Raw genomic sequence first — 18,138 nt, 5'->3', positions numbered from 1 at the left:
TCCATTTTCAACAACATTTCAGTTTTTAGCATTTGCTCTGAAACAGCTTAAAGGTTTCCTAGATATCTAGAACGATAGAGTATTAAAACGACAGACAGTCAGACAGACAGACAGACAGACAGACAGACAGATAGATAGATAGACAGACAGACAGACAGATAGATAGACAGACAGACAGACAGACAGACAGACGAACAGACAGACAGACAGACAGACAGACAGACGAACAGACAGACAGACAGACAGACGAACAGACAGACAGACAGAACAGACAGACAGACGAGACAGACAGACAGACAGACGAACAGACAGACAGACAGAACAGACAGACAGACGAACAGACAGACAGAGACAGACAGACAGACAGACGAACAGACAGACAGACAGACAGACAGACAGACAGACAGACAGACAGACAGACAGAACAGACAGACAGACACAGACAGACAGACAGACGAGACAGACAGACAGACAGACAGAACAGACAGACAGACAGACAGACAGACAGACAGACAGACAGACAGACAGACAGACAGACAGACAGACAGACAGACAGACAGACAGACAGACAGACAGACAGACAGACAGACAGACAGACAGACAGATAGATAGATAGATAGATAGATATTTTATTGCAAAATAATGAAGAACTGAGAAAGTGCACAAAACAATGAAGGATCATGGAAAAAGTCTAATGACATCTAATGACAGTCTTTACAGACACATAACGAGCACAATGAAATCACTGCGGCACTCAGTATAGCATAATTACACTTTGCCTGCAAAATCATCGCAAGCATATCTACTGTAGTGTTCAATAGCTCAGCTTTAATGCACACACATACAGTACTCAGAAAACATGCACAAGCTCTCACAAACACGTGCCTAGAAGTACATGAAGAACCGTGGCTGATCTATTATGAAGGCAAACCAGATGTTCTAATTTTGAATTTGCCAAAATTATAGGGGCCCCTCACAGGCAGCTTTGATAGAGGGACGAAGAGCTTGTAGAGCATGAGGTCATTAAAGTGGAATTCAAAAGCCAACAATGATGAGAAGTGCAAGAGTAAATCATACGCTGAGTGACTTCAAAGACCACAGACTCATTAGTCGGAGAAAATCAAAGGTGATCTACTAGAAATGACCGCAATGCACAGAGAGGAATGAGTACCTGAATATTCATTTTGTAAATCAATATTTATATTTATGAATATTTATCTTGTGCTGGTGCTCAACTGAATGGCCCTAATAAAAAAAAAAAAAAAAAATTAAATTAAATAATGTCGCCTTCAGTAAAAATGTGCAGAACAGTTTCATGAGCCGCACACAGACACTTCCAACACTGTACAGTGCAACTTGTTTGCTGTTGATTGATCTGGAGTGTTAATGGACATTGATCACTGCAATAAGCTCTTTGACCTCTCAGACAGCTCAAGATGTGTCAATATGTGCATTGGCTGAGCGGCAGAGAGCCGGCGTTTGTAAGCAACACCTCGTCTCAGAGGTCTTTATGCTAGAGCCGCACACAACATTTTCCTGAGTGCAAAACATTAAGAATTAAATTTTATAGACCAAACCTCATTTTAAGCCAACTGTAGTCAAAGCTTAAACTAAGATTTTAACACGACCTATTTATACATGTTACTGTTCATATTTTGCCCCACTTATCAATGCACATTATCCCAAGTAATAATCATTTTAGAAATCATTTTTCACTAACATTCTCTGCTTCAACAACTTTCCTTTTTAGCCTTCCATTGAAGCACCTGACTCCATTTTGGTAACGCCCACTTTTCACGATTCAATCATTTTGCTAATGGTTTAAATCAAGTACTGCTCTACATTTTTCTTTTTCTTACTGAATATCCAGTTTGATTTGGAAATACATAACATTACAGAATCAAAGCAATCTGCAAATTGCATATTAACGGTAATATCTTAAATTCTTCAGAGTAAGATTCAATTTGTTATTTTGTATGTTAATTTTTACATTGTTTGTTTGTTTGTGTTTAACGCCATTCCAGCTATTTGTGGCTATTTTCATGGCGAGAAATATTAGACTGAATAGACTGAATTATATAATGTTTTTCTAATTTATTTTTGCTAAAAACTCCAAAACTGTATTTGGCTAAATCTCTTCAAAAGAGTTAACTGAATAAAAAAAAAAAAAAAAAAAACTGTCTCAATGAGTTGAAACCAGCGCAATCCAATAAAAAATGCTTAACAGATAAAAGGAGTTCACTTTTTCAATATTTTTTTCTTGTGATCAAACCTTCAATACCTTTGTTTCAACATACTTTCAAAGAAATTTACAAACTGTCCAGAGACTGTCCAGCTCGTCTAGTCCTAAAAGTCTCAGACAGTTCATTTATAATTCAGAGTTTGGAGGAAGTGCATTCGGAGCTTTTAGGGATTGGATGTTGCCCGCTCTTTTTCTGCTACTTCTGCTTTGTCCTCTGCTGACATCAGGACAGGTTTCTCTCCGGAGGAGAACATGTCTCTTTCCATTCACAATGTCATCTCTCCTCAGCAGGTAATCAAACCCATTCCAAGTATAGAGTTTGGGCCCAGGGATTTCGTTTTGGATGCCGCTAGCGAATAAATCACATCTGCTTCATTCTGAACGCCTGTTTCCCGCATCTTCTCGTCATATATGATGACATCCACAGCTGTAGACAGAGTCCTCGTCCCTGCAAAGCCCATTCCTCCAATGCCCGTGCAGCAGGACTGCAGAATCACAGTCTGAAAGGAAGACTGAAAGGCTCCCACTATATTCAAAAAGTGCCTGAGCTTTAGGAGGATTTGGGATCCTTTTCCACTCCATTCACTAAAGCGGAATGCTAATTAAGAGACCAGAGAGGTCGGAGAGAGTGAATGACCAGAGAGAAAGAGGAGGGAACACAACCATCGGCCGAGTGACAGTTAAAGGAATACTTCACCCAAAAGTGACAACGTTGTCATCGTTTACTCACCCATCAGGCGAATGCCCAAGCTGCACTTTTGAATAGAATGAAAGTGGATGGTAATTTATTCCATCAAGCTCCAAAAAGTAGTAAAAATGTAATCCATATGACTACATCTTAAATCGTATGACAGCTTTGTGTGACTGAAATTGAAGTCATTATTCACTTTTATCATATTCCCTTGTGAGATACATATAGTTTACTGCAAATCTGAGATGTAAAGGTCTCCGATTAATCACATTGTGGTTTAGGAGATTTTTTTTTTTTTTTCATTTTCTGTCCTTGAGGCCAAGAAGAATAATATATTACTCTCTTTTAACTTAATGGCGTTCTCACAAACTTTATCTAAGATGCTTCTCTTACAATTGAGACATTTGTTGAAATAAAGTGAAAGTTTGGAGATATCAAATGAACATGAGAATTGGATGAGACATTCAAGTCTAAAAATGAATAAATTGGAGTAAATGGACTACCTTTTAGGAAAGTAAACTTTCAGTAAACTCTCTTTGCAATGCGCCTCCTCTAGAATTTCAAAAGAAATCTCAACAATGTCTCAAACTGTGCTCTGATTTGGCAAGACTCAAAAGCTTCGAGATAGGAATATGAACTTCTCAAACTCTTCCACAGTGAAATCTGAGCTTGTGGTCCCTAAAAACAAACATCACAAGTGAGATCTCTAATGTCTCAATTGTTTCTCCAATACAAATACAGATTCCTTCTCCTGAGATTTCCTCCTGCTTCTTACATTTAAATTAAGTGAAAGTATAGAGAAATAAAATGAATGTGAGAAATGGATGAGAATTATTTGAGTTTAAATAGTCATTTCAGACTTGGCCGATTATCTTTGCAAACCTGATTATAGACCAAGATCTAATTGAGGATTTTTTCCTCGGGAGACAAGACACTTTATTCCATTTAATCTCACTCTTCTCTAAAACAAAGATCTTATCCATGTCTCAGACTGAGATAATCACTAATAATGATGACGTTTCCGGTCACTTTTGGAACTCCGCAGTATGAATCCACTGCCATTGCATGGAAAAGAGCAGCTTGGACATTCTGCAACAACCATTCTGGCATGAATGTTCTTGAGATTCAACGAGGTGAAAACATTTGAGCAAACCTTTTCTTAAATACACAGCATAGAACAACCGTCCAGAAAATACATCCATTTGCACCAAAACTTAGTGAAAGACACTTAAGCCCACTGCTCCAGCAAATCTAATTCACTGAGTTCTGGCATCAAAGTAGTCCATACCACTTGTGCTCTATAGTGCATGCAGTACAAGTCTTCAGAAGCCATATGACAGCTTTGTGTGACTGATATTTAATATTCACTTTTATCATCTTCACTTTGTGAGTTAAGTAGGAGATTACTGAAAATTCAAGATGCAAAAGTCTCCATTTAATGCGGTGTTTGTCTATAAAGGAAAAAAAGTCATTTTTCTATCCTTGAGGCCCATAAGAAGCTCAGAGGTTGCTCTTTTCTTTTTTTTTTTTTAACTCAACAGACTTAACAGAGTTCTCAATGAGGTTGCATTTAAGTATCAACTTCATCTAAGATGCTTTTCAACAATTCTTCAGGAGACATGAGCAACAGGCTAGTGAACGTGCAGAAAATACATCCTTCTGCACCAAAACACTTAAACCATGGCGTGCGCAATGAAACAACCAGCGCTGATCTAATTCATTGAATTATCCAAGAAAATGCACTCTCTCCCTCAATCCCACCCATCCCAGTCAAGTGGACTGACCCACGGCTCACCCAGAACATGCAGGACAGGCAGACCCAGGTGCGTGCGCGGCCGGCCAGCGCGGCTGGCAAGCTGAGAGACACGGAGGGCATCACGAGATCACGCTGACGGCTTCCTCTCCACTGGATCCTGCATAGGACGCATAACTATTCCACACGCTGGTCCCACAACGCTCCACAGATCCATGACACGCTGAGGAGAGCTGCATCAACTGCCGTTGCTGTCCTCCTCGCCACTCTCTTATTCCAGGCGCCCTCCCTCTCTCCGTCTCTCTCTCTTTTTTTGGGGTCATGTAGCTCGGCTCCACAGGAGAGAGGGGGAGGTGACTGAGAGCCTCTTTATTTCTCCCCACTGCTCTCCTTGTCGGCTTTAGCCCCTCCTCTCTCCATGTCTCTCTTCAGTCTTACTTTCATTCACATCTTCCACCCCCTGCTTTCCTCTCTAACCTCCCCCACGAGCAGATTTTCTCAAAGCGTGCTCGCTCGTTCTCATCTCCAACTCATCTCGCTTCTCCTGCATACCTACAGGAAAGAAACATCGGAGTTGTTTTTTCTAATTAAGTCACCTGTGTCTCAGATTACGTTTCCTGAGAACAGGACTGGGCAATGGCATGTGTGTCTAGAGTTTCAGATAAGAGAAGAGATCTCAACACGATCGCTATGAGTCAAATGACTGAGATTTTAATAGTGTCAATAATAGTGTAAAATGTTTGTCTGTGCTACTACGAATGAAAAGTCACAAATGAGGATTCTTTAATATCTCAATGGTTTCTCATAACTGGAGATTAACTATCCATGAACTCATCCAAAGCCAAATTATCTGAGATATGAATGAGCAATTTCTGAGCATGAAAATGTTCCTTTGGGGCACGACAGATGAAATGTTGAATGAATAAACAGACTTTTGCTTTGCAATGCATCTCCTCTAGAATGTCAGAAGAAATCAATGCCAACAATGTCTCAAACTGTTCTCTGATTTGCCAAGAATTCAAAAGCCTGGATATTTGAATATGAATTTAATTTGAATCTTTCTCAACAAATCTTCCAAATTCAAATGAACCGAGCTATGGACAAGGATGAAAACATTCAGTATGAACTCAAACATTTTTCATCAGACTATCCACATTAATTTGACAACTCTATTTTCACCTTCAGCACATTTTGGCATCTAGTAAGAAATTAAACCATACCAACTCCATTAAGTCTCCTGAGTCATAAAGGAGGAACCAATGGTTCCACACATTGTTCCTTTAGGCACTTAGGAAAGAAAACTCAAAAAAACGTTTCTCACATGTATCTCCTCTGAGCTCAACAATGTCTCAAACCATGCTCAGATTAGACCAGACAGACATTAGACAGTCTACAATCAATGCAGTCAATATGAGCTCAATCGTTTCTCATCAGATTCTTCAAGCTATGATCTGAGCTATACTATATTCACTAAGGTTATAGCTCTACACGAATACTGCACGTCAACTACAGTCTCGTTTGTGTTTTTATGTCTCCTGAGAATTTTAAAAGACAGAATCGATTCTTAAGTGACAAATGATTGAGAACTCCACAAGCCTGGAAAGAGAGCAACCTCAGAGCAATGTAATTTTCCTTTGGGTCTGCAAATCTGCTTTAATGCCACGGCTACATGTCTTTGCCCCAGATATCAGCAAGGCTGCGAGCTACTGCTTTTCTGGGGCTGTGACACAGCCATCAAAGACACAGCAACCCAAACAGCAAACAGAGCAGAGCTGAGAGCTTCATTACAGGAGGCACATCAAACCTTCACCGGCCCGCCAGAGGGGAAGGTGGTCTCACTACGGGTGTCTCACTGTCTCTGAATGATGTCTGTAATCCCTTGGCATTTCCTCTTCATCACACTGATGAGATGAAACCTCTCCTGGGGTCAGTCCTGTTTACTTTCACAGACATTCACCCTGTCCATCGCGGCACACGGTGGACACATTTGTAATTGGGGGATGCATTAGCCGCAGACGAGCTAATTCAGGCAGTCAGGCTGAACAAAAATGCCTGTAAACAAGGTAAATGTCTAGGGCGGTAAATCTCGGCTGCAGAAACTCTCAGGAAGTCACAAAAGATAGAGTTGCCTCTCTACAATCTCTATAATCTACAAGCAACTTGAAAACAATGTCACATTTACAGAGTGATGAGGGCTTTTGGGAAAGATCAAAATAACAGGATTTTCCAAAATGTACAAAAATATTTGAAAGATAAATCAAAGATAAATCATAAATCAAATCCAGTGAAATAATTACTGCATGGTGCAAAACTAATAATAATAATAATAATAATAATAACAACAACAATAGGTCTTGTTGTTGTTGTAATAGTGATATTATTAGTAGTATTACTATTAGTACTATTAACATAATAATGCAAATCATCATCATCATCATATCAATCAATACTAACCATAATTATATAATTGTTAATAATGGTTCAATATTAGTTAGTTGTTGTCATAGCATTATTATTGTTGTTGTTGTTGTTATTATTATCGCTATTGTTGTTGTTGTTATTGTTGTTGTTGTTGTTGTTGTTGTTGTTGTTAATATTAGTAACATTGTAATAATCATAACAATGAGTGCTGTAATAATAATAAATTAATAATCATAATTTTAGTAGTACAAGTAGTAGTAGTACTAGAACTAGTAGTACTAGTACTAGTACTACTACTACTAGTAGTAGTAGTAGTAGTAGTAGTAGTAGTAGTAGTTAAAAAAAAAAAAACACTAACAAACACTAATAGACTAGCCATTTGTTGTTGGATCGATCAGTTGGTCACAATGGTTGACTAATTGCTAGTAAATTACGTCTGTCTGTGAAAAAAAAAATCTGATTTATAGAAATTCTAAATCAAATTTACATATGTTCCACTGATTGACCGATCACAGAGGAATAATTATCCACACCAGTCTACTGTTGTGGTAAGAATCAATTCAATCATCTTTCCACTCCCAGCCCTAAATGGCACATAACAGCAAGACATACCATGATTGGTTGCTTTACATTTTTATTTTATTTTCTAGGTGCATTCCTTAAACAGTATAAACTGCAAAGTGGACCAGAATTTATGCTGATTGTCAAAAATGTAGCTATGTAGGCAAGGTTTGCAAAGGCTGACGAAACAAACTTTTATGGAGAATGGAAGGCCAAATGATAAAACAGAAATAACTGTGGGATTAGTTTGATTAACTTTGTCACAATGAAAACCATCCGGTTCCCAACAGCACCTCAGAGCTTGAGGCTGTAAAAGCCTCCATTTTTATTCTTCAAGCAGATCAATCCCTTTATGAGATCCGCTTTGGTCAATAGACCGGCTAAATATACACGCGCAGAACGGCCGCGATGCGCTTTCACTCAGCTCTATTTCGAGAACATGAATCAGATGAGAAGCAATACAATATAGGGAATAATATCCGGCCCCAGATGCAGCGCATTAGAGGAGATTGGGGTCAAAACGGGCAGAAAAGGGACGATTTGAAGAGCTGAGCTTTTCTTTATAGATGGCAGAAATTTCAAGAACACAGATGAAGCTAATGAAAAGGCAGAGTCATTTATCTAAGGCTATAATAGCGATAGATGATATAATGAATATTCACAATGAATTTGCAATAATTTGCTTACAATATACTAGGTTTGGAATAATTACTTTTAATGTTTTTAAAAGAAGTCTCTTATGCTCACCAAGGCTGCATGTTTATTAAACAAATATAGTAAAAACGGTAATATAGTGACATATTACTATTTAAAATAACTTTTTTCTATGTGAATATATTTAAAAAAGGAATTTATTCATGTGATGCAAAACTGATTTTCAGCATCATTATTCCAGTCTTCAGTGTCACATGATCCATCAGAAATCATTCTAATATTACATCTGACTAAAATGTAGTTATATTAAAAGTCAAATGGTGAGTTTGATAAATGACCAATTAATCAATTTAGAAAAATCTGATACAACAATACACATGAAAAACTGTTGAAAACTTGCTGTTTTACTGTTTAAAAACACACACACACACACACACACATATATACACACATATATAGACATACAGTATCTAACAAAAGTGTGTACACCCCTCACATTTTTGTAAATATTTTATTATATCTTTTCATGTGACAACACTGAAGAAATGACACTTTGCTACAATGTAAAGTAGTGAGTGTACAGCTTGCATAACAGTGTAAATTTGCTGTCCCCTCAAAATAATACAACACACAGCCATTAAGATCTAAACCACTGGCCCAAAAGTGAGTACACCCCTAAGTGAAAATGTTCAAATTGGGCCCAAAGTGTCAATATTTTGTGTGGCCACCATTATTTTCCAGCACTGCCTTACCGCTCTTGGGCATGGAGTTCACCAGAGCTTCACAGGTTGCCACTGGAGTCCTCTTCCACTCCTCCATGACGACATCACAGAGCTGGTGGATGTTAGAGACCTTGCGCTCCTCCACCTTCCGTTTGAGGATGCCCCACAGATGCTCATGCTTGGCCAGTCCATCACCTTTACCCTCAGCTTCTTTAGCAAGGCAGTGGTCGTCTTGGAGGTGTGTTTGGGGTCGTTATCATGTTGGAATACTGCCCTGCGGCCCAGTCTCCGAAGGGAGGGGATCATGCTCTGCTTCAGTATGTCACAGTACATGTTGGCATTCATGGTTCCCTCAATGAACTGTAGCTCCCCAGTGCCGGCAGCACTCATGCAGCCCTAGACCATGACACTCCCACCACCATGCTTGACTGTAGGCAAGACACACTTGTCTTTGTACTCCTCACCTGGTTGCCACCACACACGCTTGACACCATCTGAACCAAGTAAGTTTATCTTGGTCTCATCAGACCACAGGACATGGTTCCAGTAATCATGTCCTTAGTCTGCTTGTCTTCAGCAAACTGTTTGCGGGCTTTCTTGTGCATCATCTTTAGAAGAGGCTTCCTTTTGGGACGACAGCCATGCAGACCAATTTGATGCAGTGTGCAGCGTATGGTCTGAGCACTGACAGGCTAACCCCCCCACCCCTTCAACCTCTGCAGCAATGCTGGCAGCACTCGTACTCATCTATTGCTGAGCACGTGCACTCAACTTCTTTGGTCGACCATGGCGAGGCCTGTTCTGAGTGGAACCTGTCCTGTTAAACCGCTGTATGGTCTTGGCCACCATGCTGCAGCTCAGATTCAGGGTCTTGGCAATCTTCTTATAGCCTACGCCATCTTTATGTAGAGCAACAATTATTTTTTTCAGATCCTCAGAGAGTTCTTTGCCATGTTGAACTTCCAGTGACCAGTATGAGAGAGTGAGAGCGATAACACCAAATTTAACCTCTGCTCGCCTTTCACACCTGTGATATTTCAGTTTTCTTTAATAAATCTGCAAAAATTTCAACAATTCTGTGTTTTTCTGTCAATATGGGGTGCTGTGTGTGCATTAATGAGGAAAAAAAATGAACTTAAATGATTTCAGCAAATGGCTGCAATATAACAAAGAGTGAAAAATTTAAGGGGGTCTGAATACTTACCGTACCCACTGTATATATATGTGTGTGTGTGTGTGTGTGTGTGTGTGTGTGTGTGTGTGTGTGTGTGTGTGTAGCTGCATCTGGTGCCTGGATAAAGTTAGCTTGTTTATCTTCAAGCCAGGACAAAATAAGTACAGTCTATTACCAGAATAAACTCAAAGAGCATGCAGTATGAAACTACAGCCCTCCAAGACCCCAACACCCTCACTACAGCTCAAGCAAACAACATTCTCTCTGAGAGCAGGAAAACAATGAAAATGGCAACCTGTCTTTACCATAATAGCAAACACTGCAACAGAAATATGAGAACACAACTGAGTAACTCAAGCTGCTCATAACAGTCCACAGGTACCTGCGCAGATACAGTATCTCCAGATGAACAGCTTTAAGGTTGTATGACCAGACAAAGTCCTAGTTTACAAGGCATATTTGCAGTTTCACAAGGTAAAATGTAAATGAGACCTGGATCGAGGTGTTGGTTCACTGACTAGCTAGTGAAAAGCAAGAATATTCAAACCATTCTTCACACAACACATAAAAATGCCAGTAAGGTGTTTCTGCTGTTACTGTAAGTGTTGACATATTTTAAAAAAAAAAAAAATTAATAAAAAAGATAAAACTATTAAAAATTACAAAAACAAAACAATTACTAAAACTTTAAAATTAAAGTGAAAAAAAATAATTTTAGCAACAAAAAACTAAAATAACACAAATTTGTTTTTGTTATCTGATATGCATTCGATTCTATTCTAAATCTGTTTAAACTTGTGCTGTCAAATGATTAAATAGCATCCAAAATAAAAGTTGTTGTTTACATAATATGTATGTGTACTGTGTATATTTATTATGTATATATAAATACACACACATACAGTATATATTTAGAAAATATTTACAGGTATATACATTTGTATATTCATATTCTTATATTTTTATATTATATATTTTTATTTAATATATAAACATAAATTTTTCTTAAATATATACATGAATGTGTATATACACATAAAATATACACAGTACACATTCATATTATGGAAACAAAACCCCTTATTTTGGATGCAATTAATCATGATTGATCGTTTGACAGAACTAGTTTAAAGATTCGATGTTAATATAAGCACCACAACTAGACATTAAACATTTTCTCTAAACTGAACAACATCTTTACTGCTGTTATTGCAATCATCAATTCAGACAAAAAAGGACAAATGACAAAACCGGTGACGCTGTATCTTCAGGTTGTGTGTTCGCATGCGACGGACTGTAAATCAGCGAGGGGAAGAAGAGGTCACAACACAAAGACACAGATTAGCACAGTCAACATCATGCCACTTTACAGCTTTACACAGTCAGATAAGAGCTGCAGAGAGGAAATGCTCTGTCACAATATATGAGCCTGGAGATGTGATTACAGTAACCTATGCTTTGAGTGCAGAAGAACGGCTCCTGTACATTTCTGTGTCAGAGAACAATAACCTGAGAGAACAAGAGCAGCCAGAGTGACTCCTAGTGGTCACGATGAGAACTGAGGAAGAACAGGCTCTATTAGATTAAATAGAGTTGATATGACTTTTCTGAACTTTGGAAACATTACTGATCAGTCCAAACTTAGCAACTATTTAATGTCCAACATACAGTGTTATGAAACAAGCTTTTGCTCTTTTTTAAATGTAAGTCGAGGAATGTTTTAAAAAGAATTTAATGGAATATTCTGTTAACAAGGTTAGAGAAAATGGTATGAGACAGCAAAATTATGCACTTTTAATAGTTCACATGTATAACATCAGTAGAGACATTTTTTCTATGTTAAATTAATAAAAATGTATACTTTTATTCAGCACAGGTGATTTAAATTGATCAAAAGTGACAGTAAAGACATTTATGATGTTACAAAAGGTTTCAATTTCAAATAAATGTTCTTTTGAACGTTCTACCGTCAAAAATTTCCAGAAAACAAAAAATAAGCAGCATAATTGTTTTTAGCATTGATAATGAAAAAATAATAAAAAATTGCAGCAAATCAGCATATTAAAATGATTTCTGAAGGATCATGTGACACTGAAGATTGAAAATTCAGCATTGCCATCAAAGGAATAAAAATATACATTAAAAAAAAACAAGGAAAAAAAAAGGTTTACTTGAAATGGTAATACTATTTCACAATATTAATGTTTTTTACTGCATTTTTGATCAAATGCAGTCTTGGTGAACGTAATAGACGTCTTTAAAAAAAAAAAAAACCTCAAACGATAATCTATGTATTGAGTCAAGTCAAAATGAATATTTTTTCCTCCTTGCAGATTATAATCTTATCGCATTCTTAAGTCTTTACTGTTTTTAATCACATTGCTGCATAAATTAATTTCTTTAAAGAAAAACAGCAGATAAAAATCTTCAGCAAATGTCACACTTCATTCCAGCCCAAAAAATATCCAATCAATTTTTACCACTTCATAAGTGCAAAACCAGTGCAGACAAACTGAACTCTGACGTTCTATGGAGCTCTAGTGTGAAAATGCCCTTAAACTAAGACTGTCACACCAAAAGACAGACTGAATCATTGCTGACAGACACGAGCATCAGAGCCTGAAGACGATCTGAGCGGCAGCACTGGAGGAGGAGTCTGATAAACATACGGCATAATCAAATCCATCACAGCTCCGCATCAACTCGGCTTCGACCTTCAGCGAGGTCCTTCCTTTCAGATAAAACACAGGCATTATTCTTATTGCCTCCATTATGGAAATCAAGCTTTTTCTGTCTCTCTGAGTGGATAGTCCGTGTCAAACGGGGTCGAGTACAGGCTGGGGACCGGCCTGACTGAGATGGAGCGATTGCTTTATAGCTAGAGGACAGGGATCAGGATGAAAAGAGCAGAGGAAGGAAGTATGGGAGGGCAGGAAAACAAGAGGAGCAGGGCTGGGTGGAAGAAATGTGACGTCCAGTAGAGATTTTGCTACTGTGGAGGATACTGTATATTTACATGTGAGAGTGATGAAGAAACATGGATTAATGTGAAAATACAGAGCAGGCTGTGTATCAGACAACTTGATTAAGTGGCAAAGCAGAATTTAGTTGCTTACATTCACAACTTGCCGAATTATCGACTGTAAAAAATTATTTTTCAAAAGTTGTCAAAAACAAGAAAATACTATTTTGGTCTATGATTCTATGATTCAATGCATTACTTGCTATTCTCTGTAATTATTTGACATTTACTTGCAATTTCTGAACGAAAATAGTTTTTCAAATTATATCCTACACCATTTTTATTTTCATTGTAGAAACCTGTTGATATGTGTATATCATATTTTTCAACAGATTCCAAAGATTAGGCTAAAAACTGAAACCGAAATTTAAAAAAGAATTAAAAAAAAAAAAAAAAAAAAAATACTATCATCATATTTTTCTGCCCTTAATTCTTGTGTTTATACAATATACTATTTAATAATCTGAATTAGATTTTATTTTTATATTTTCTGTTTTAACTTTAAATTTAGCTGAAACTGGTTTTTACACTAATACCAGGGAAAGACATGAATCGAGTGAGTGAGAGTAGATGAAAACAAAAAAAAGATGGCATGTTTTCAATTTCTGCGTTTTGAAATGAAGTGACATCACTTGATGAATATTCTCTTACAACTCTGGCTCAGTATTACTTTATAACCCCAGCAAACACACACACACACACACACACACACACACACACAGAGAGAGCATCTGCTCCTCTCTTCTATCCATGGAAAACAATGAAGACACACCCACTCTAACTTCACGTGTAACAGCACGTTTTCCTGAGTGGTCTTTCTGAAAGGAGTAACACACATGCATGCACACACACACACACACACACACACACACACACCCTCCTAGCAGAACACAATGATTATCAGTAAAAACACAAGGCTCTGAATCCTCCTGTGGTTTGAGGTCATTCTGACCTATTACACACCACCACTGCGAGAGCCAAAGCAAACCAGCAAACCCTACGCTTATCAAACTTATCTTGCTTGAAAACGCAGGATATCCAGACAGTTCTGTAATCAGTATTTTGTGGGCGTCAGATCAGTGTGCTTCTCTGCTTGTCACACTTTTATGTAACATGTTTGTTTACACGGTTTCAAAGGAACCAGCGCCTCAGCAGCTTCTCGTCAGAGGCTCATGGGTATATGTTATGTTATCTCATCCACAGCAACTGTGGGAACACCATACTCACATAATTACATGATATCCAATACATAACAGACTGCTATTGCTAATGAAAAGTGCTCCATGACTTAATAACATTACTCACACCACACCGATGCTCTCCTTCCTTTAACATTGTAAGTAAATGTGTAACGTAATATGCTCAGGACAATGATTTAAAGAATGAGAAAACAAGACCAAACATGTTCAGATTAAGCTGTAACATCTGCTCCATTCAAAGACCTCGTGAGACACCTACGTACTTACAACAATAGTGTGCATATGCATGTCATAAAAAATGTCAAATATGTATTATTTTGCTTATATTAAAAAATGTATTTATAAAACATTAATATATTTGAAATGCAGATAAAATATATATAAACAATGGTCATAATCATAATTACACATACATAAATATTTGATATTACATTTTATTTTGTGTGTGTGTGTGTGTGTGTGTGTGTGTGTGTGTGTGTGTGTGTGTGTGAGCGTTTAAAATGTATCGAAAATATTCAAACATTTTTAAACATTACAAAATGTTTTAAATAGTAACACATTAAAAGTTAGGTTTAACACTTACACTTACTTAACACTTTAAAAATAATTATAATATAGCAATTCAGTATTGTAGATATTTTATTAATAAAAACGTGGGGCAGTGTTGACAAGTTTCTGTGCTCCTGAATGTTTCTGTGTGTGCACTGCACGATCTCCGAACTCTCTCTCTCTCTGTGTGTGTGTGTGTGTGTGTGTGTCAACGAATGCAGCGCATTAATATAGAACAGTGATTAAACTGACTTGGAATTACCTGTGCATCAAAAGGTTTTAATGCATACCTGCCAGCCAATCAGAATAGAGTATTCAGACCATGGTAAAAATTAAAATTAGAAAATTAGACAGAGTTGTCAGTCTCACTGTGGCCAGCGTGCATTTAACAAAGGATGTGACCAGAGACGGTGTTAAGGACATAACGTCCATCTCAGATGTCCTCGTCTTCCTCTGCCAAGTGTGTGAGTGGCGTTTAATTTACGAGCAGTAAGGACATTAGGTAAATGAGAGCAAAAGTGCTTAATCTTGCCCAATGAAAAATGCCAGAGGAAAACAGCAAGGATGCCAATATCCTATAATTGATTTCAGGGTGAAAGAGAAATGCCTGCTAAGATTACATTATGTCCACCATCCCTCTTTATGTACCGACAGCTGGGCTGGACATACTGACTTTGTTTCTTAATTGCCAAATGGTACTTTTTCATTCCAAACATGCATCAGTATGTGTGTATATGGATACGTTCTTAATTGGAGCCGTCTCTGCCACTAGTGTCACCAAAGAAATTTGCAAAAAAAAAAAAAAAGGTTAAAAAAAAAGTCCAGATCAATTTTTCACTAGAATAATCTGCAAACTGGACCGGATTTTACGTTACAAGTCTAATGACAATGTTCACCGCGTCCTCATTATCACGATAGCTGGTAATATCCGCCACTGTTGTATGAACACTCGTAAATACATCTGACCCTTTTGTCCGTGTCTCTTTTGCCTCTACACATGTCTGGTGTCTCTGTAGACGCTTGATTTGTGGCCAGACCTGCAGATAGAAGCACAAAGACGTTCCTGGCCTTCCTCCAAGCAGCCTGGTCTCATAATATTAAAGCAGAGTCCAGACCGTGAGGAGCGATCACCAAATTCAGCATTGTACCACAACCCATCATTGTGAGAGGTTTGCAGGGAGCCATGATAAGCGTTTGGTTGTATGGTGGCCTCGAGCCAATGTGGAAACGGTACAATGGTCTGTACGCCGCAGATATCGAGTGCTCTTTATACATGCTGAGTGATCGTTTGACATGCATTGATTGCCATCCAGCAAACGTCATTTCTGCCAGAGTCGGGAAAATTTGCGCCAACAGTTGAAGACGAAAGATACGATTGTAAAAGAAGAGGAATACTGTCTGAAACATACACTTCGTGTTTCAAAATGTCTCATATCACTTTCACAACGCAATGCAATTAGTCATTTACATTTTATATTTATGCAAAGTCAACTTGCATGGACTGACGGAATATTCATTGACCATTTAATAGACTGAATCTTTATTATTGCATTGAAGATACACATTTTATTAGTTCATGAACTTTTATATAGCCCTGTGGTGACAATAGTGTTTCTTTAGATGCATGCAACACTGTTTCACTTTAAATGCAAATTTAACATTTTTAATGTTTTTGAAAGAACTCTTATGCTCATCAAGGCTGCATTTATTTGATCATTTAAATACAGTAAAAACAGTAATATTGTGAAATTTTATTACAATTTAAAATAACTGTTTTCTTTTTGAATATATTTTAAAATGTCATTTATTCCTGTGATGCAAAGCTGAATTTTCAGAATCATTACTCCAGTGTCACATGATCCTTCAGAAATCATTCTAAAGTTGATTTGATACTCAAACATTTCTTATTATAAGTGTTGAAAACAGTTGTGCTGCTTAGTATTTCTGCGAACACAGAAAAAAAAAAAATTTCCTTTTGCGGATTCTTCGCTCAACAAAAAAAGATCAATAGGACAGCATTTATTTGAAACAGAAATCATTTATAACATTATAAATGTCTCACTGTCACTTTTGATCAATTTAATGCATACTTGCTGAATAAAAGTATTCATTATCATTACATTTTTTTTTTTTTTTTTTAATCTTACTGACCCCAAACAGGAACAGAAGTGCATACCTTTTGATACCTTTGATGGTTTTATTAACAATTAACAAGAGAAAAGCAAAATGTAAATCTGAAACAATAAATTGAAAGTGCAAGAGAGACAGAAGAGTGAAAAGATGAAGATGTCTTATAAAGTTTGCATTTTACATTTACATTTAGTGTTTGACCAATCCTCTGCTATTGAAGTGTATATATTATTAAAGTGTAAATATTAGTTTATACACCTATATATTAGCACAAGCAAAAACGGTCACTCATACTGTAGTTCTCAAAAAATGTCTTAAACCATTTATACTGACGTAATATAGTAGTATTCCAAGTATTCATACGTATTCATTTAATTGTTTATTTCAGAAATATGATTGCATCTGAATGCCAAATTACCCATTACAGCAACCCTTCCTTGTGGTGTAAAAGCCTGTTATAAGATGTGAGATTTAAAACGCTCCAAAAGAGAGATGAAACTACACCTACAGTCCTCCTCATCTGAACCACACACAAATTTCCACTTATATTCACCGGACAGCACAGAGCGAATCCATTTACCACCAAAATCCACTTATAGTACAATTTGGAAAGAGCATCGCCGCACTATCTGATGGGATATTTATCCACACACACATTAATTTATGTATAAAGTGAATGCAAACAGATGTTAAAAAAAAAAAATCTGATCAGCACATTAGGGCTTTGTGGGAGGACTTCCTAGTTTTATAGAGCTTTGCAAGCTAAATGTCAAAATAGAAACAATACAGTCATGCACACTAGCAGCTCATTGTTATGATAATCAATTGAGTGGCTGTGAAAGCGCCCAGCCAGCTCAAGATGAAATTTTACAACCTGCAATATTTCAACCGTACCACAACCTCTAGATATTAAAGGGCATCCACTCAAGTAAAGTGTTGCTGCTGTAAAAACCGATACGTCCTCTTAGTGATTGACATTGTGGATTATGGCGTGTCATCCGGTCAAGAACAAACATGGAA

General features: G+C 37.3%; 1 protein-coding gene across 10 annotated transcripts in view; it reads right to left on the bottom strand.

Annotated features, from left to right (window-relative positions):
- tns1b (tensin 1b) overlaps positions 1–18,138 on the bottom strand; it is a 255,077-nt gene that overhangs the window by 185,622 nt on the left and 51,317 nt on the right. The window contains exon 1 of one of the 10 annotated variants that reach the window (XM_058786287.1): positions 4,729–5,056. The exons of 8 other annotated variants lie outside the window; for them this stretch is intronic. In XM_058786287.1, the coding sequence (XP_058642270.1) occupies positions 4,729–4,809 (81 nt within the window). In that variant the 5' untranslated portion in view covers positions 4,810–5,056. Of the gene's footprint in view, positions 1–4,728; positions 5,057–18,138 lie in introns of those variants that run through there. One more of the 10 variants, XM_058786294.1, reaches the window with a different exon arrangement.

This window comes from Onychostoma macrolepis, chromosome 09 (genome assembly GCF_012432095.1).
Source record: "Onychostoma macrolepis isolate SWU-2019 chromosome 09, ASM1243209v1, whole genome shotgun sequence".
Classification (NCBI taxonomy): Eukaryota; Metazoa; Chordata; class Actinopteri; order Cypriniformes; family Cyprinidae; genus Onychostoma; species Onychostoma macrolepis.
The sequence above is the reverse complement of the archived record's forward strand: the minus strand, read 5'-3'. Positions and strand labels throughout refer to the sequence as shown.